Source organism: Plecotus auritus (genome assembly GCF_963455305.1).
Source record: "Plecotus auritus genome assembly, chromosome: 8".
Lineage (NCBI taxonomy): Eukaryota > Metazoa > Chordata > Mammalia > Chiroptera > Vespertilionidae > Plecotus > Plecotus auritus.
In genome coordinates this window covers 163909754-163930006 of record NC_137782.1, presented here as the reverse complement: position 1 = coordinate 163930006, position 20253 = coordinate 163909754, and the positions used below count along the sequence as shown (strand labels likewise).

The 20253-nt window shown below is 53.0% G+C and overlaps 1 protein-coding gene across 6 annotated transcripts in view; it reads right to left on the bottom strand.

Moving 5' to 3' along the window:
- The window catches only part of OTOF (otoferlin), a 73265-nt gene that overhangs the window by 24904 nt on the left and 28108 nt on the right, over positions 1 to 20253 (bottom strand). For 4 of the 6 annotated variants that reach the window (XM_080686764.1, XM_080686759.1, XM_080686760.1 and 1 more), the window contains exons 4-12: positions 20108 to 20207; positions 19371 to 19552; positions 16625 to 16669; positions 12663 to 12736; positions 11193 to 11319; positions 10680 to 10734; positions 5295 to 5426; positions 1159 to 1221; positions 636 to 720 (exon numbers count right to left, since the gene is read on the bottom strand). In XM_080686764.1, the coding sequence (XP_080542890.1) occupies positions 636 to 720; positions 1159 to 1221; positions 5295 to 5426; positions 10680 to 10734; positions 11193 to 11319; positions 12663 to 12736; positions 16625 to 16669; positions 19371 to 19552; positions 20108 to 20188 (844 nt within the window). In that variant the 5' untranslated portion in view covers positions 20189 to 20207. The remainder of the gene's footprint in view (positions 1 to 635; positions 721 to 1158; positions 1222 to 5294; positions 5427 to 10679; positions 10735 to 11192; positions 11320 to 12662; positions 12737 to 16624; positions 16670 to 19370; positions 19553 to 20107; positions 20208 to 20253) is intronic. The other 2 variants (XM_080686762.1, XM_080686763.1) reach the window with 1 other exon arrangement.

The window sequence follows — 20253 nt, the reverse complement described above, 5'->3', positions numbered from 1 at the left end:
AAAAAGCTCCAATTTGTTCAGCGTATTAGTTTAGTGGCACCTTCAAGCTGCTTAACTTCTCTCGGCTCCTTTGATCTCGGGAAATGGGAAGGACGGCTGGTGCCTACCTCACTGTTCTGTGAGGGTCCAATGTGACAGTCTGGCTGACATGGTACTGCCACTGGCAAAAGGCCTGATGGCGTCATTACTGCACCTTGAGTGGCGGGTTCACGTCAGGGATAGGGGAGCCCCGTGCCAGGTTGTACGCCCGTGGTTCCAGCTGGCCGGGTGGTGGGCTTTGAGGACAGTGGAGCTCAGCGGGGGTTCAGGGGTCACACAGCCCGATGTCACCCCAGACCAGCTGGGTCACTGGGAAAGCCCTGGCACTTCCCAGAGCCCTAGGCCCCTCAACTGTAGAAGGGTGATGCCACACATCCCAGCAGAGGGTCAGCCTGCAGCTCTGGGACTTCCCAGGATGCCAGCAGACTGGTGCATATAAGGCTGAGTACCCAATACTCCGCATCCCTGATGGCTGTGTGTGCTCGCAACCCCCCTCCCCACCCCCCGGCTGAGCCAGGGACGCCGGGGTGGGAAGACTGAGAGCCCACTTTCCCCCAGCCGTGTGCACCGATGCTGGCCCGGCCGCAGCTACTCACCCGGCTGGGAGTACACGGTTCCCACATCCATTTTGAAGGACCCCACCAGGGTGCCGCTGCGCAGCAGGTTCTTGGAGTGAATCACCTTCCGGGCACAACCACCAGCCACCAGTCAGGCTGGGCGGGGCTGAGGCTTTTGAGGGGCAGGGTGGGGTGACTGATGGTGGCACCACCTCAGTCTTTCTGGGGACCCAAGCCTCTGGGTGAAGCATGAGAGCGTTTGCTGGGCACGGGGCTGCGGGGCGGGGGGGGGGGGGGGCTCCCCGAGGCTCAGATCAGCCCCCCTGCCCTGGCCTGTTTTTGCTGGTTGCCAGCACAGGTGAGTAGGTTGTGCACTGCACTGTCTCCCAGCTATGGGGCGAGAGGGGCTCAGACCCAGCCTGCGCCCCGCTGCCCAGCTCTGTGTCTGGGTGCAGGGCTGCCTTTTTGTGGCCGGTTTGCCTCAAGGGGTGCCCTTTCCAAGTGTGCACGAAGGTGCAGCGTGAGCTGACGGCCTGCCTGCCAAGGGCTGCTCCCCACTCACCGAGATCTTGATGATCTTGTCGAACATGACGTCAGGAGAGACGTGGAAATCGAAGACGAAGTACTGGAGGGGGGAAGGACCCAGGCCGGCTGTCACCGGGTGGGCAGCTAACACCCGGGGGCAGTGCTGGGCCCCTCCCTCCTGGCAGTGCCTGTCTGCACTCCAGCCATTTCCCCTGAGCCCCCAAGTTCAGGTGAGCAGCAGTGGCAACCACTGGTCCTCCCTGACCGGGGGCAGGTGGGAGGCTGGGCCCCAACATGAGGGCAAGACCCCAACCCCTAGGCAGGGCTGGTGCCACCAAGTGTGGGAGGGGGAGGGAGGGGGGCAGCTGATGGAGCAGCCCTGGGCCGGGAGACTGGGTTTCTAGCCCCTGTTCAGCCCCTTTCTAGCTGTGTGGCCTTGAGCAACATTTTCTGGACCCAGTTTCCTGAGCTGAACAATGAGGACAATGACACTCTCCTTAGAGACGTGTTGGGACTGTAAGATACACTGTGGTTATATGAGCTGCCTAGGCATCGCCATTCAGCCCCAGGGCTCCACTCCTAGGACACGCAGCCCGTTTCAGAGATGGGAAACGGAAAGCAGGGGGGCCCTGGGACTGATGAACCTGGGGTATGAAGGCACTTAAAGCGCTGGAAATGGCAAATGCTGTGGGCATGGACTGTCCTCTCAGTTGGGAGCTGCCCCTGCCAGGGGCGGTGCCCACCCATTTCTCTGGCCTTGGTGGGCAGGCGCTGGGGATGAGGCTGTGGGAGGAGCGGAGGCACCCCTGCCTGCTTTCGTGAACTTGTGGGCAGCAGGAAGAAATGTTGCCAATGTATTTCGGGGGAAGATCTCAGGAGGATCTGCCCTTGGCTGTGGGTAAAAGTATGGCTGCAGAGACAGACAGGCCGAGCTTTTACTGTTGGACCCATCACTTCTTTTTCTGAGCCTCAGTTTATCCTTCTGTGATGTGGGGAGAATGATTCAGGACTGTCATGTTGACCTGCCAGGAACATCATTCACAGGGGCGGGGGGAGCAGGTGTGTGGTGTTGAAGTCTCATTGACATGACTTCTGTCAAGCAGGTGCCCATGGTCAGCGCACAACAGGCACCAGCAGCTACGCATGGCAGCAATACGTCAGGTGGTGCTGGCCGTGGCGGAGGGAAGCTCTGGAGAGACGTGGAGAGCCAGACACGCAGGTGGCAACTGACGCCTTGGGGCAGGGGAGATGCCCAGGAGTGTGTCGGAGGGAAGCAGGCCCAGGGCAGGGCTCCAAGAGACACAGCATTTCAGCAGTGGGCAGAGCCAGCGAGGCCAAGAAAGGTGGGGAGGGAGGAGCTGGCAGAAGAGGGCCCCAGAGGTCCCCAGGGGAGGGACCGGCAAGTGGATGGAACGAGCCGGCTGGTCAGGGAGAGGGGGTGGATGTTGCACTTAGGGACAGCAGGTCCTTGGTGCATTTAAAGATGGGCACTTTCAGGGAAGTCATGGAACAGAAACGATGGTAGAGATGGAGGCGTGAGTGGGAGGTGAGAAAGTGGGGGCAACTCACGTGGTCAGACTGTGAATGGGAGGGAAGAGGTGGTCGCTAAGGAGATATGTGGGCTTGAAGAAAGGCATAGCTAGATGGCTGGATAGTTGGATAGATAGATAGGCAGATAGACAGATGTGTAGTTCCTGTCGCTGAGCATACATGATTTCCGACAGTTGTGGTTAGATTAGAACATGTGAGAGTAGAACACCTTATAGGCCAAGGAGGAGCCAAAAGTGTGCAGGAAGGCCATGGAAGGCCAAGGGGCCCTGTCTCCACATCTGTTAGGGGAAAGTAAACAGTCATCTAGGCTGAAGGCTTTTCCAGTCAGGGATGAGTCCTGACGTAAGGTGTGTCAGAGATGTAAAGGCAGAGTCGGTGATGTTGAGTGAATGTTATAATGCCAGAGTCGTTGGGATGCAGCAAGAGAAAGATCCAGGGCAAAGGGGAGAGGTGGTTTAGGCAGAAGGAAGATGCCAGTGGCCGGGACCAGATGCAACCACAGAGAAGGGGTCTTGGCCTGGTCAGGTAGTTCTGGGAGGGCATAGTCCTGAGCCTTCCTTCACACAAAGACAGGTCCAGAGCCAGGCAGTCGGGCCAAGGCCAGGCCAGGTGCCTGAGAGCTGTGCCGGCCCTAGGAGAGCGAGCTAGCTGAGCACTCTCTGAGCTGTCTGTGGTCATATTCCTTGCATTTCCTGAGCATATTTTCTTTTTGTAACCGTTTAGAAATCTGCTAAGTCATGTTGATGGTTCTCACCTCTCTCTCTTGTGATACTGGAGCCAAAGGAAGGTCCTCCTTAACGAAGAATTAGCCAGAAGCAGTACACCTCTGGGACCCAGAGGGTATTTTTCGATGAAGAGGAATGTGGTTGGGAGGAATCAGCAGATGTTTGTTTCTTTCTTTAAGTGGGTATCCATTCAGCAAAGTGTTCCCAAACCCCTCCAGGTACATGCCAGGCTCTGGGCTGGGCCACAACGATGCAGGAGACATGAAGGACCAACCACAATTCAGGGACATTACTGTCACACACGGAGGTGCCCTGACCTCTGACCCAGAGAGTGCAGGGAAGGCTGCTCAGTGGCAAGGGCATTTGAGCTGGGCCCTGTAGGGTGAGTAGGGGTTTGCTGGGGAACCACAGAGTAGGGAGAGCAAGTGTTTCCTTGGGAAGGAAGAAGCCATTTGAATGAAACATGAGGTGCGTTGGCTGGTGCAAGGAGATGCGGCTTTGCCCCTATCAAATAACCATGGAAGGCCAGGGGAACCTGTCTCCATATCTGTTAGGGGAAAGTAACCCGTTATCAAAGGCTGAAGGCTTTTCCAGTCAGGGATGAGTCCTGACGTAAGGTGTGTCAGAGATGTTGAGCCACAACATTGGGCTGGGGGGTTCCTGATGTTCTGGGCCTGCGGAAACCAGCTGTGAGAACAGGGTCCGTCTGTGGTCACACAGGAGACTTTGGCCAGGCCCAGCCTAGACTAGGCCCCTATGAAGGGCAGAAGTGTGCCCAGGTTTTCTAACTGAAGATGCAGGGCTTGGTGCTCCCACAGTTTCCCAAGAAATGCCCTCCCCCTAGTTGCAGAAGGCACCCTCAGCCCTCACCACTCCTCAGGACAGACACTGAGACCAGGGCACAGATGCCTTATTTGGGCCAATCTGGCACCCCTCTGGAGCCACGGGGAAAAGCAGACTAGATGCCCCCTCCAGGAAAGGGAGGGCCAGGGACCAAAGATGATTAAGATGGGTCCCCCTGGAGCCCAGAGTCAAGATGATGGGTCTGGGTTGGCCATCTAAGGTGGCAGACAGAGTGCTGGGCTGAGGCTGGACAGGCTGGGCCCTTCTCCATCAACATTACTCTGTAATCTCAGCAAGATGGGGAGAGCGAACTAGAAGGACTCTGAGGTCCTTTGACCTTGATGTGGCCTCAAATGGCCGCAAAGAACAGGAGTGGGTACCTGGATTTCTCTCTCTCTCACCCCAAGACTCTAGGTCAGGGCTCTGGAAGGAGCCCCACAGCGGTGCAGGCAGCACAAAGGCAGTCTCACAGGAGGGTGAGCAGGCAGAGCCCAACCCTGGCACTTAGCACCTGGGCAAGTTCTTTCTTCAGGAGCCTCAATGCCCCAGGTGTAAAATGGAGTTAATGGTGACAACCTCTGACAGTTATGTGAGTCAGAAGAGATGGCACACCTAAAGCATTTAGAAGAGTGCCTGGCACACAGCAAGTGCCCAGGAATGCGCCAATGCCACCATGGGCAGGGCCTGGAATGGGCACACTGCCCCAGGGCTCTGTCCTGGGGAATGGCTGGGGCCAGGCCTTAGGGCATGGGATTTACTGAGACACTCACTGCTGAGGGCTGCACGGAGTGCCTGGGGGGAGGGGGGGGCTCTTTCACAGGGTGGCCCCAGCCAGACCAGAGTCAGGCTGGGATCTAGATTGGGATTCACAGAAACTAGACTGCAGGTCAGTGTTCTAGTGGTAGTAACAGGGTAGGTCAAGGTCACCCCTCCTGGTAGCTGTTTGTGTCTCTTGACTCCCAGATGCTCCTATTGGGCCTAGGTGGGGGTAGGGCCCAGCCTCCTGCCACATTTTGGGAGGTCCCTTTCCCCACCTGGGGCCATAGGCACTCACCTCATTGTAGTAGGGGCAGTTAGTGGACTCCTTCATAGATGTGTACTTCTTGTCGTCGCCCACCTCCACGCACACCACGGGGTCCATGTTCAGGCCCACCAGCTGCCGAGCCTCGATCACCGTGATGCTGACCTGCAAGCAGGAGAGAGGGAGGCCAGAGGGAGAAATGTGTGAGCCCTGGAGCTGGTTCAGCCAGAATAAAGTCAGCTTTCAGTTAAATGGTTGGTCTCCCAAGAAGACAGGGTCTGTATCAGGGGTGGGCAAACTTTTTGACTCGAGGGCCACAATGGGTTCTTAAACTGGACCGGAGAGCCGGAACAAAAGCATGGATGGAGTGTTTGTGTGAACTAATATAAATTCAAAGTAAAGGAGCGGAGGGGAGAGCAAGAGAACCGGATAGAACAGCTGGATCCTGGTGTATGATGCTCACAATTGTTTCAGCCAACTCTCTTGAACTTGCATTTTAACAAAATGGGCTTTGCCGAGCTAGAATTAGCATTTACTTCAGCACATTTCTTCTCGTGCAACTGTACAGGTTGCTTTTCATGCTTCTCTTCTTGGAGATCTGGTATTTTAATTGCTGTGCTTTGATGCAACTTCTAAATATGATTTCACTCAAGAGAATCATTTCCCTTTTCATAAAAAACAAATAATCACAACAATTATAATCCACCGTGTCCATGAGAGTCTTATAAATATGCTAAAGGCCAAGAAAATTTTATACATCAAAACTAAAGATGTTAAGAAAAATAGAAACTCTGATGCCAATGAGAACGTTCCTAGGAAAGTATACAGAACTGGAAACTGAACATTTACTAATTGAAGTAGCACTTGAACTATGAACTCAAGCATTTCTATTTGGAATTGGAAGTACCAAGGGAATGGAGCTCAGAATCTGGAGCTTTGAAGAAGTTCAATAATCACCATTTCTCAAGGGAGCTCAGAAGGAAATAGAGCTAATTAATTTAACTCAGAGTTTACTGTGAAGAGAGTAAATAGACATTAGAAGTCCTTCCAGAATATTCTTTGCACAATAGTTTATAGAGTTTTGACCCCGATGAAACTTTTTATACCAGATATATATTTTTAAATCTCATAATTTTCCCACAACTAACCCATCTCCTCTCTTCCATTAAAAAAAAAAAAAGGACTTGTAACTCAAGACTAGGAAGTAGATAGACACAGATTTGGCATAATAAGGTACTAAAGATACACCATCAGGAGATTGACCTTCCCAATATGAGCAGTTGCTCCATTTTTATGATTTTCACACAGAGGCCCGGCCATGATAACAGCCTTTTTCAGAACCCAAAGTTTCCACCTTCCTCCACTGAGCAGAGCCCATGATGGCAGACAGCCCTGGTTGGCAGCTCTGACTCACAAGAGGTCGGAGGTGGAGAGAGGAGGAGGGCAGAGGGTTGAATGAAATAAAAGGGAGAAGAGAGGCTCTAGAGGGTACTCTTTGCTGGCTGTGTGGTGGCCCCAAGGGGAACCCTGAGAATGCACAATTGAGGCCGCAGCATATATTTAAATATTTATGCTCTAGGAATGCCATCCTGCTGCTCCTCCCCCAAGTGGGGCTCTGTAGAGCGGAATGCATCAATGGGACTTGAAATTAAAAAACAACAACACACAAAACATGAGGGAGGGGATTGGCCATCCTTCCCTCCCAGTCTCTAATCAGCAGCAGAGGGCATTGTTTTTCCTGGATGGAAGGTGAAGAGGCAAATAGAGCCACAATGGGACCGACTGACAGCTGATCAAGGAGACGCTTTTCGTAATTGACTATTCCACCCTATCCTTCCAAGATAAGACACATAATCCCTAGGTGGCCTCATAAAAGCCATCACAAGAAACAATGCTAAATGTAAATCTATACCTTTGTCTTGGGAGAACCCAAGAGTCAAAGTGCTTCGTGACCTGCTTCTGAGAGATCTGATCATGCTGTAAGAACACTAGCTGGGAGCTGGAGATGAGAGGTGATGCCCCTTTAGCACCTAAATATCCTTTACCTTCCTGCAACTCCTGGTGGCAGAGATGTGACATGACCAGATCTGCATTTTGAGACGATGGCAGAGGATGAAGTGGAGGAGGTAATCTGAGGGCAGGGAGACCAGAGAAGAAGTGCGTGCAATATTGCAGTCGAGGCTGGGGGTCTAGGGTCAGTGGGAGGGAGATGACATAGAGGTGAAAACTGGAGAGACGTTTGGAGGTGAAAACGTATAGGGTCTTGGTGCTGGGAAGGGAGATATTGAACTTGCATATGGAGGGAATAGACTCAAAACTTGATCATCCGTCAGGCACATCTCTGCCCAGGGCCGACCTTGCTCACTCTGATGGGAAACTACATATTCACCAGGAAGAGACTGTGGCTTCTCGCTTTTGAGATGTCAGTAATCATAACAGCATTTGCACATTATACACATCCTAAACAGAGGAAATACAGGGTATGCGCAAGCCATGGTCTTTTCACTGTTCCGAGGCCTCAGGATCCTTCCTGAATCTGAGCTCAGCTAAGTCCCTCTCCTGTCACCAACTGGCTGTGCTTTCTGAGGCCTTTCTGACTCAGCAAAGCCAAGTTCTCCAAGAGAGTCAAGTTCCTTCTGGCAGGTTTTCTTGCTTTCTATGTTGTATTTACTGGAAGCAAAAATGCTTTAACATTTGCATCCTCAACGCTCTCTCTCCAAGTGTGTTAACACTTGCAGTTGAGACGTGAATGAACCTGTCAGGAAATCCCGAGTTACCAGGTTAATTACAACTGTTACGTTCCATTCAGATTGTGTACAAAGTGTTTGGCGGGAGAGTGTCTGTTTAGTTAATAAAAGCCTCTGGCAGGAAGTAGTTTGAAAGAGCTTTGGAAAACAAGCAGCAGGCAGTAAGCTGAAGCTGAACAGGGAGCGACTGTCCAAAGGGTTAAATTAGAGAGAAATTAGTCGTTCTCGCTGCTGCGGTCAGACACCCTGAGGTTTGAACCCTGGATCTAGCTCTGAGTAACTTGGGACCTGGTCAAGCTCCTTACCTTCTTTGGCCCTCAATGTCTCACGTATGAAACGTAGTAATACCTGTATTTGGAGGGTTCTAAGAATGACATTAACTTAAATGGAAAATACATATTCAGCTCCTGACCTAGTATCTAGCATATGGTAAACAGGTGTCCTCAAACTACGGCCCGCGGGCCACATGCAGCCCGCCGAGGACATTTATCCGGCCCGCCGGGTGCCGCTGCCTATCCTGCTTAGCAGCCGACTCGTCCCGGGCCCGCAATGCGCACAGGAATTTGTTCATAGTTTTTTTTAAACTATAGTCCGGCCCTCCAACGGTCTGAGGGACTGTGAATTGGCCCCCTGTTTAAAACATTTGAGGACCCCTGTCGGGTAAACCTTCAAAAAATACAGTTCCATTAACAGCAATGACTCCATTTTCTGTGTGCCCTTACCTGGCAGGCTGGCGACACTGTGGAGGCAACAGTATCTGACTATGGGGTCTTTGTTCTTTGGAATTTTCCTGTTCTCAGCACACAGGGGAGTCAAGCCCTGAGCCCAGTGCCCTGGAAAAGCCCTCAGAAGTCTTAGAACACTCTACGCTTGGATTTTTGCAGAGAGGCGAGGGGGGTGATATACCCAAACCTTTCAGGAGCCCAGTGGCTTGAGGTTATCTAAAACCACAGGGGCAGGGCCATTTGATACTGTCTGGGGCTATTTTTCAAGCACCTGAAAAGATGGTCAGGGACTGAGGTGAGGATTAAGGGAGACGAGGTGTGTCTGGAGAAAACATGAACAGATGTATTTGACACAAAAAAGGTGCCATCTAGTACATTACATCATCACCTGAGCGAGATGAGGTGGGGCTGTCCTTGAGGTGGTGTGCAAGGGATCTGGGAATTGGCATAAAAGAAAGCTCTAACCTGGGAGAGGGGACTCACACTGATTCTGGGGTCTGGCGCTGGTACCTAGGCCAGCTGGGGTCTCCTGAAGGCTCTGTCCCCTCTCACCAGACAGCACACCCACTCAATGCTGGGAATACCCAGAAGTCTTCTGACCTATAGCTGGGTCTCATTAGCCCCTAAGGGGAGGTCTACGCAATGGGTGGTCTCTTGGCCCTTCCTGCTTTCAGTTTATAAATAGGCACTAGGTGCTTCTGGCTTGTACATTAGCCTGTTGTGAGTTGTGTTGATGTAATTCAGCCTCTCAGGCTCTGAGCAGCTCTGGGAAAAGAGACAAAATTGAGGGTGTGGTTGTGCAAAGCTGAGGATCAGGTCTGTGGGAACCCTAATCAGAGTACGCCAGATGATCAAGGCCAATTTGCCATACGCATGCGTGTAGGCGAGGATGTAACCCGTTTATGTTAATGTAGCACGAGTGTCACGAATTGGCACGAGGCCTCCTCTGTTTGAGCGTGATCACTAACTGGCACGAGGCCTCCTCTGTTTGAGCGTGATCACTAACTGGCACGAGGCCTCCTCTGTTTGAGCGTGATCACTAACTGGCACGAGGCCTCCCCTGTTTGAGCGTGATCGCTAACTGGCACGAGGCCTCCTCTGTTTGAGCGTGTATATAAGTTACCACTGACCAGGCAGGGGCTGCTTTGAAGAACGACTTTGCCAGATGTCTCCTGTAGTAGCAATGGCCACTCGATCTATAACAAAGTCTCTCCTGCATGTGCCTACAGCTTCTCAGGTCTTCTGTGTCTAATGCCCGGCATCTGAGGAGCTGTGCTCCCATCATGTCCCAGGCTGGGAGGGCTGCACTGGTGTCCAGTTACCCCATGTGGCTTTGTCCCAGCAGTGAGCAGTCTGCACTGTGGCCACAGTAATCTTACAGCTGTAGATCTCTCCCTATCTCAGCCATTTTGTCTCCAGTTTTAGGAACATACAAAAAAATTAAGTGTTAATTTCAGAGAATACAGAGGAGCAAAAACAAGAAGAAACACCCACACTCTCACTATCTATAGATAACCAGGGTTGACATTGCTTACAGCATTAAAATAATGCAACACTTTTTAAAAAGGCACCAAAGAAATCTTTCCTCAGAGGCTCTTAGTGTTGGGATTTTTTTTGGAGGGTGCGCTCCTTGGTCTCTTTACGGTTCCCCCAGGTCCCTCGTACTTTATGAAGTCAGTTCTGGACACGGAATCCTGGGAGGGCTTTGAGCAGCGTAAGCAGGGTTTTCAAGCTCCTCTTTGGGTTTGTACCTCTCTTTTTATGCCTCTTCCCTGTGTGCCTCTCAGGGACAAGCTTACTCTGGGGATTTATATCTGGCTGAGGTTGTCCATGACCCCCAGATCCATGCCTCCACAGAGTCTGTAATGCACATCTAGCCAGACCACATCCCTACCCCCACCAGAGCAGAGTCTGAAAGGCTTGAGGACTCCAGTTGGCCCACCTACCTGGTAATCCATGGGCCGCCCGGCACTTGGCTCCATCTTAATGTCTGGCTTGGATCTGAGGAGGAGAACGTACTGTCAGGCCTGGTGTAAGGGGGTTGCTTGCAGGGGAGGAGGAGGGCCCTCCCTGGCAGTGGTTAGATTTTGGAGAAGGGCGGAAGGACAGAACTGTGGTCTCCCAACACCCAGGACTGTCAAACAGAAGGGGGAGTAGTTGTTTTCGGAGGCCCCAGCAGAGAGGACTAAGCAATAGCATAATTAACAGGGAGGCAGACATCAGAACGGCAGGTTCAAATACGGGCTGGGTGGCTCTGCGATTTCCCTGGGCCTGGAGGTATTCAGTGCCTTGGGGAACAGGCCCACAACTGCTGCACTCTGCCTCTGCAGGGAGAGCTGAGAGAGACAGCCAGGAGAAGAAGAAAGGGGCAGCGTTCAGGTGAACCCAAACTCTAACATTCCTGCCTGATTGTGGGGTTGGGGGGGGGCAATCGGGGATGTGGGGCTCTGCCCACTCACCGCTTGTTGGAGACATTGGTGGTGAGAGCCGTGACAGAAGCTAGAGACACGCAGTCTGGATCCAACCCCTCCGCCAGCCGAATGCCCAGGCGGTCAAGGTCATCCATCTCCAGCACTGCTGGTTCATCTGGGGAAGAAGAAAGGCTGGTTAGGTGGGCGGGATGGTGGGATAGGGACGGTCTTGCCCCTTGTGCTTTGGCATTAGGGAAGCTAACAGTTAAATGCAGGGTATATCTAGTAGCATCTGCTAAGAATATTATAGCCTGTATATCTACAGAGTTTCCTACCTCATCTTGATCTTTAATTTTAATTGATTTTAGTGATATCTGGTTTTGCTTTTCAAAATTTTAATAGAAAGTAACTCTTATTGTATGTTACTTACTTAAGCACTGCGTAGCCTCATGGAAGAGGTAGGAAATAAAGGACACATACTTATATACCACTCATAACAATAGCTGCCATTTATTGAGCGGCTACCATATGCCAGGCACAATGCCAGGCACTTTACACACATATCTCTAGTCCTCATAGCCATGCCCGCCAAGATGGGCACTGTTCTCATGTCACACATGGGGAAACTGAGGCTTAGGAAGAAACTTATCCATGTAAAATAGCTGCTGGAATTCAGAACCTAACCCTGTACCAATGTGTATTACTCCAATGAGACACAGAAATGATGATTCTAAGAAGCCACCCAAGGGTCGTTGGTTTGGGCCTCAGCCAGCAGCTGGGTCCTCTCCACAGGGGGAATTGGCATGGGGTCAAGAGGAGGGGAGAGAGATTTCTGGGGCCAGTGGGCCACACAGTGGACACGGGGAGTGCAGCCAGGTGCCCCGAGGAAGGGCATGTGATCAATAGGACCTGGGTCAGAAAGCTACACACATCTTTATCCACTCCATTCCTCCCGTTTTCTGCCTGTCCTCCTCTTAAACCACTGTCTCACCCCCTCCCCAGCCTGCTGCTCCAGAGGGGCCAGTGCCACAGGGCACTCCAGCCGCAGGGGCCCACCCTGCCTCTCTCCCCAGGGCCTTCCTGCAGCCCCCTGAGAGGGAAAAGGCAGGACCCGGCAAACATTCTAGGGAGTCAGGTTTTGCCCCAGAAATAAGGGATTGACCTAACAACTTCTGTTTTTTTTTGTTATCCCTACAAATCTCTAGGCTTCTCTATGGAGAAAGCAGAATGGGGGCAGAGGGCGGGAGGAGCCTTTCATAAACAGGCCCGCTGGGTAAGGGGCTCTGCTTGGCTCTGGTCTCTCTAGAGATGCGGTGCCATCCTAGGCCCTCAGCCTTCACAGCGACCCCTGCCGGAGGGCCACTGTCAGGGCCTGGCTCCTCCGCCAGCCAATGGGAGGCCAGGCCCCGTCCACGTGGCTCCGCCGGCCAATCACAGGAGAGCTGACTGCAGAGAGGTGGGGTTTGGTCTCAGGTGCAGAGAGATGGCGAGACCGAGGGCAGGTGCATGCGTCTGTACCTTGTCTTTGGGTTTCCTCCTTGTGGAGCCGGTTCCTCCCGAGCTTCATGGCGGAGAACACTCTCCTCCCGGTTCTGTGAGAGGAGCCGCCAGAATGAGGAGGTGGAGGGAGATGGATGCAAGGAGGAAGACACACAAACAGAAGAGCAAAACCCGAGAGAAAACGCAAGGGAAAGGACATCCAAACCCCAGCCCCTCACCTACTGGTACCGAGATATACGGGAGCCAAACTTCCCAAACTGGAAGCCAAGAGGGGGGATTCGGGCAGAGGGAACCCCACCGCTTACTTTCCTTCCCCAAGCCTTCACACCACTGAGGAACAGGTCGGGAGCCAGCGACCAGAGAAGGCGGCCTGCAGTTGGCAAGCACCGCTTAATTGGAGCCCCTCGGGATCCCGGGCTGACCTCAGCCCTTCTCAGTCCAGTCTTAGAGCTCCAAGCTCCGCCAGTGCCCCCAAGCTGCTCTTCTATGTCCCTACTCCCTCCATCCCCGCACTGGGTGGAAAGCAAGCCAGCCAACCCAACACAAAGCATCAGAAGTCAGGAACAGGACTCAGAGGGGCAGAGGCCGAGGTGCTGGGAGATATGGTTGAAACTAGCTGGCTTCTCAGATGGCCCTGGTGCTCAAAGCCTGCCCTGTCTTTCCCAACCTCCCTGTTCCCTGGGATCCTCCTTGGCCCCAGTGAAAAGGAGGAAATAGGCTCTTTCCCATCTATCTTTGGTCCTGGCTTTTAAAAGGCCCCTGCGGTCTGTCCCCTCTCACTGTGGAATCTCCCCCTCCACCAGTCCCCAGGAACGTATGGCAGACTCCATAGTTCCTACCTCTTCCTCTGGCTTGGTGTGGCCTTGTGCCCTCAGGTGAAAGGCCCTGCAGTCGGGGGGGCTGAGGGAAGGGGCAGGGGTCCTCACTGTCCCTCCTGTGATATCCCCGCAGCCGAGCCTGTGATCCCTGGTGCCAGGAGGGACCAGGAGTAGGTTCAGCATGGGAAAAAGTGCAGTATTCCTTTACTCCATTAATATTGCATTAGTTGGATACCTGACTCCGTCCACTTCCCATTGTCCCTCCTCCTGGGTGTGGCCCTGTCCTCCTGTAGGCCCAAGTGGGGTGAGGTGCAGGCTCCAACCCTAAACTCACCTATAGCTGAGCCCACCCATCTTGGGCCATGCTTCTCCCTGTGGAGGCTTGACTATGGTTCTCAAGACCGCTCTTCTTTTTCTTTTTATTTCTTTTTTAAAATTTCTCCACTTTGTATCTCTTACAAGGACATTTGGTATTGGATTTAGGGCCCACTTGGATAATCCAATATGATATCCTCATCTCAAGATCCTTAATTGCATCTGCAAAGATTCCCTTTCTAAATAAGGTAATATTCACAGCTTCCAGGAATTAGTACGTAGACATACCTTTTTGTGTGTGGCTACCATTCAGCTCACTACATTTTTTTAAAATATAGATGTAGATTCCTAAGGTTCCGTGATGTGTTCGCTCCGTTAATAAACCCAGAAGTGTTTTCCCAATAGTTAGTTATTCCACAGGCATATTACTTACCCAAGGCCCGTGCTCATTATGCTAGTTAACGTGAGTTGGGTGAGACCATCCTATCCTAGAGAGGTGGCCTAGAGACCTCGAGCCTCTCTACTCAGGGTTGGAGAGCCAATCTCATCCCCCCACAAACCTGGCCTGATCCTCACCCCAGGCCTTTCCTTTCCTCTTCATCTGCCAGGCAAGACATGGACAGGTGTGTGTCTGTCTCCCACTGAGAGAGCAACCAAGAACCACCCCTTTCATGTGGCACCGGCTCACAGTTTAGGAAGCACCTGGCGTGTTTATGGTTTCCTACAAAGGCATCAGGCAGGTGAAGGGAGGCTGGGGGACACGGAGCAGCCTGCGCTGTCCAGCATCATGCCTTCTGGGATGCCATAATGGGAGGAGAGGGAACGAAAGGTGCTCTCAAGCAGGAAAGTAGATGCCTTTGGAATCTATCACAGCGCCAGTTAATGGAAAGCAGCATGCTTGCTACTCTGGGCAAAGGGCAAAGGTTATTATTGAAATAAATGTTAATCGGTGAAATTTGAAGATGATCCACGTGGATTAAAGATTTGGACTTTTTTAAAAAAAATCGAATTGTTTGATTAGCTTACTGGTGGCTGAGGTTAAATCTAAAATTCTGTATTTGGTCTAGGGGGGTTCTTTAATTACTAAAGATATAATGTGGTGAGAAAGCCATTAATCAACTTGGTGAAAAATTATTTTGCAACCAAGTGGTTTTTTAATTCATGGCTGCATGAAAGTAGGAGAAACAGGGCCAGAGTGGTGGACCCACTGAGGATTTATGATCACATTTGGGCTTCCCCTTCCTGGATCCATCAAAGTCAGAATGCTATGCACCTACAGGTTAGACCGCGACTTCTCTCTAGACTAGAGAAAAGACTTTCAAGTTAGTTCACTCATTGTAAACCTTTTTTGCATCTGCAGACCTGATGATTTCTTTACTGGTTCCATGGCTCAGATCTAGAAGGATGTCCCTGTGGTTGGGTGGTGCACTGGGGGTCATGAGGAGACCTTGGTGTTCATAATGACTGGGAATGTGGCTGCCCAAGGCTTCTCCTTAAGACGGCCTTCAATGGGACTGTCTGGTTTCATTAGCTCAGGCCTTAGGAGAAGCAAAATGCTGCGGAAGAGAAGCAGCGTGTGGGGATCTTCTCTGGGACACTTCAATGTCAACTTGGGGAACTGCTCCCCAAGGGCTCCTTTGTGGGTTTCTTTCTCTTATTTTCCATGCTCCAGCACCAGTAATGTCATCACCACAGCGTTTACAGTCATCTCTCAAGGTGTGTTGAATTTCAGTGTTGAATGTCTGCCCACATCTGGGCAGGACAGGTTGGCCCTTTACACAGGAACCTGTCTCCAAACTGACCTGTTGGCACATCCCAGAAATCATGATGCTGGAGAGCGCAGGCTGATCAGTGTCCCCCAGCCTCCCTTCACCTGCCTGATGCCCTTGCTGTACCGCAAGCCAGGCGTCCCTGTGCGCTTACCCCCACGTTGGCCAGGGGACCTGGCTCCTCAGCTCTCCCCCGTGACCCACCCCCTTGCAAGGCCCGAGCAAACAGCATCATGGAAACAGATTACCCATCTTCCCAAACCAGACTATCCCAGAATCTCACATACTCACAGGGAGCAAGAGTTTCTCCATGGCTCTATTCTTAAATTTCCTTTACTGCAGCTTACACCTATTTCCACTTACTTCTCCCCAGTGGAGATAGAAATGAACAGCTTTGCCACACAACAACCTTCCAGAGCTTTCAAACCAGTTCCCACACTTTTTTTTCTTTAGGCTAAAGAGTTTCAACTTGTTTAATCTCCCCTTAGGAGTCCCATTTTCCTACCCTTTTAATCAACCTAAGGCTCTACACATTAAGTTAGAATAGTAAATGCCAGTTTATTTTATCTCATATGTTAATTGGAAATGGCAAGAGATTAGAATAGAGCAGTGCTAATGAACCAGCATTTACAGTGGACCTACTGTGCACTCGTACTGGGAGACACCCCTTAGTTAGTCTTCCTTAGGCCTCCAAAACTGCCTTGATTCTAAAAGTGGTCATTGGCTTCTTGAGCCTCCCCAACTCCTTTGACTTCACACCCTCCCACACAGGGACACCTAAGGCCTGACTCAGTGGAGGGAGCTGAACAGGGAAGTGGAAGCAGAATCAAGACAGTGAAGAGAGGGAGGAGGGAATGGAAATCAGAATGCCGGGCCACTGCCCAACCCACCCTTATACCTCCCTGTCCCTCACTCCCATGGTCAAGTGACGAGACCTCCCTCTCCCTGCCATCCCCTGGTGCTGACTCCGCCAGGACAGCCCATGACTAAGCCTCCGACATGGGCCATCCCAACATCTGCACCCTGTGGTGAGGACCCTTCGAGCCCCGTGGGCTCCGCCCTGACCTGGGACACCTACTTGTGCTCGCCATCTCTGCCTCCCTTGGTCTTCTCTTTGCCTTTGCTGAGTAGGGAGAAGAAATGAGGAGACAAGGGGACGGGTGTGAGAGGGTGCGGGCCAGAGACACTGCAGACTTAGCCCCTGGTCCTGCTGACCCCCATGCTCCCCATTGGCCTCTTGTCCCACAGTCCCCTCGCCCCACAGCCTCTCACTTCAGCACACCTAAGCCTGTTGGGCAGGGATCCCATAGGGCTGGGGAGAGAGGGACCTGGGGCCCTGGTGAGGGCAGAGGCCTCAGGGTATCAGCTAATCTCCTCCACCCCAAGGTCTAGTGATTTCTAAATGTGGGTCACAGGTGACTCAGGGAACTCAGGGGAGCCTGGCCACCCTCCAGGCCTGAGCCACCTTACTCTTCCCCTAGTCCCCTCCAGTGGAGTGGGGTCCTTCCAGGCCCCGAGGGCCTCTGAGAAGACAGGTGGGCAGAAGGAGGCGGGACCATGGAGGGCAGGAGGGCCAGTAGGTGGAGAAAGAGAAAAAGAGAGTCTAGAGTTCAGGGAATCCAAGGAAAGCCCCAAGCCTCCAGGGCAGCTGGCAGAGAAACACCGCTCCTTTCCTTGTGCTTTCTATGATGTGGCTCCTAGGGCCGCCACAGCACAGAGCCCAGAGACCAGCGAGGAGTGCAGCCTACTGGCCTCACACAGGGCGAGACTGTGTGCATGTGAGTGCATGCCAACACACGCGCACTTGTGTGTGTATGCGCACAGGTGTGCTGAGTATCTCTTTGGAGATTGAGGCCAATACATACTGACATGCAAGGGCCCGGAGCCCCAGTTTTGTGCATCTGAGAGCAGAGCGCCCCGGGGTTGGTGATGCATCCCCTCTCTGCAGTACTGACAGCTGAGATTGGGGGCGGTATGGAGGACCCTGCGAGTAAGGGCACCCGCTGGTCAGGGCGCTGTGAAGCTCCAGCTACAGGCTGCGTTTGTTTGAGAGCCCTTGGTGTGAAGTGGGGTGACCAGAGCTGAGAAGAAGCTCCATCCACAGCCTGGCCCACCGTTGTAGGCCTGAGAGAGGGACGGCTTGGCGCAGCCCTCTCGACTGTCCAGAGGCCCCAGAGAGCTGTTTCCCATGGGCATGGTCCCAGGATCCAGAGTATCCCTGGGTCCCTCAGGATCTCAGAGTTGGATGGGAGCCAGGATGCTCAACCCATTCCCGGTACTGACCCAGAGGGGCTAGTGGCTGGCCCAAAGTCACTCAGCTAGTTAGTGGCAGTCAGGCAGGATGGGACTTGAACTTAGCTCTTCTGATTCAGAGTTAGCGCTTCTTTTCTTGCAGTTGGTGGCCCTTACATGGCTTCCAATCTTGTCCCCAGAAAGCCCTTTCTCAGAGCCCACCTGCCATCTCAGACAGCCCCCTGCCAACACTTCCCTACAAGGGACAGAGGATGGGGACCGGCACCCCTGGCTCCCCACCAGGTCTCGGCTTCTCCTCTCACCATTTCCAGCCAGATTCCTGACCCTTTGATTATCCAGCTGCCAAGAACCTGTTTGTCACCCAGCCCTTACATGGGGCGGCACTCGGCACCCCAGTTACAACCTGTCCCTCAATCATCCCTTTGGCTCTCCCAACAACAGTCAGGGAGGAGTCTCATTTGTTCTGGCCCCCATTTTACAGGAAGAGGGTATGTGACTGGCCAAGGGCCATAAGGCTGGTGGGAGGCAGAGCTGGAGAACTCAGACCTGGACCGCCCCAGACCAATTTGCAGGCTCTTCCCACCCCACCTAGCCTGGAGTCCCAGGAGGGCAGGCCCCAAGCTGGCCTGGGTGATGCCACCCTGCCCACAGCTGCCTGAGGCAAAGGTCCAGCCACTTTTGTCACGGTCGTGGTTCCTTGGACCTTATTACTATCACCCCCAGGAGGCTCCCCGGGGTTCTTAAGCTCATATCTGTGTGTGCGTCTGTGGTTGTGTGTGCGGGGGGAGTGGTTCAAGTGCAAAGAAGAAAAACATATTTGTCCGATAAAAGTATCAAATTCAGTTCCATTAATGTGTGTTTTTTTCGGAACAGGGACTGAATACACTTACTTGGAAAGGAAAGGGTGGAAGGAGATTTGAGGAGATGATTGCAATGGGAGGGAAGCATCTCCTCTCAAAACCCACCCATCCCTAGATGCACCCTCCGCTTACCTGCATCTCACACATCATCACCAGTGACTTAGGAGCCTCTGGACAATGTTTTACTAGCCCAGATTCTGCCTGTCTGGGCTCTAAGCGTAGTATAATTGTGCTCCCCTCCCCCTTTTTTGGGTAAAAATCATGCATTTGGGAAGCACAGGCCTGGACACAGCCTCCTGTCAGCAGGAAGTTTGCAGGCATGAATTCTGGACACCGAGGGTGCTGGGCTGTGTTCTCAACAGGAGAGGAGAGAGGCTGGGTCCCAATCGGAACCTCCGGCTTCACTCTGGCGGGAAGAGGCCACCTTGCTGGGCTGTCACTGGCCAGGGCAGAGGCCAGGCTGCCTTGAACAGAGAGACCAGGCCTCCCCCTCTCTGAGGGGGCAGGACCACCCTACTCCTCCGCTGTGAGTTCTGGAATAGGGGCCTGGGGTGGGGATGCTGCAGCAACACCTTTCTTCCTCTGCTATGCCTTTCGAGCACCTCAGCCTGTTCTCTGGGCTCAGTCAGGCCTATGGGGGCCTCCTGGGGGCCTAGGCATCCACTTTGTGATTTTGGGGGTAGTGGGCAGCCAGGGGTCCCAGCCTGTTACCTCCGGAAGCTCTTCTCGCCCGGTGCCCGGGAGCTGAGGCGGGAGCCGGGGAGCAGCCCATCTGTCTCCTGGCTGTCCTTCTCTTCCTCCTGAAGGGACTCGTCTCCCAGGAAGTCCCCGTCATCCCAGGAGCCCATGGTGCCGTCTGTGTCCTGATACCGGACCTCCACGTGCAGGCTGGTCTGGAGGGAGAGAGAGGGGTGGTGAGCAGCGAGGATGGCAGCAGCAACCATAATCTCACACACTGCATTGTGATGTTTGCAAAGCGCTTTCCCACCCTTAGCTCAGTGGAGGAAGGCAAGCTGGGTATTATCCTTCTCCATCTCCCATTTTGCAGATGAGAAAATAGAGGCTCAGAAAGATGGACATTCACAGTCAGCCAACTTAATAGGCTCCAGCTCTTGGCTCTATTCCTCCCAGGTGCCCAAGGTCAGGACCCGCCCTGGAGAGTTGAGCTTGGACTGGGGGTGGACTCTCTGAGCCCACTGTATACATAGTCAAGAGCATCATCCAGTGTCCCAGTGAGCAGGTCGCCCTCTTGTCCTCTGAACCAGGGCTGCCCAAAGCGGGGAGGGTGGCCTCCCTGAAATCGGCTAACCTGAGTCACCTCCTCCCATCTCACTCTCCATCCATGAGGATGCCCCACCCCAAGCCACTCTACGTGTGTGGGGTGGAGGTGAACAGGCCCTAGGGTTACCAAACAATGGGCAAGTCCAGTGCTCTCTGGGGCCACCCACCTTGATGATAGCATTGTTGTCATCAATCAGCGTGTCGGTCACCTCCACGTGGTTCTCCTCTACCACCTTCTGTAGCACCATGCGGAAGGTCCCGATGAGCCTGTGGGCACAGGGGACATGGGGTTTCAGGTGGAGAGGCCAGAGTG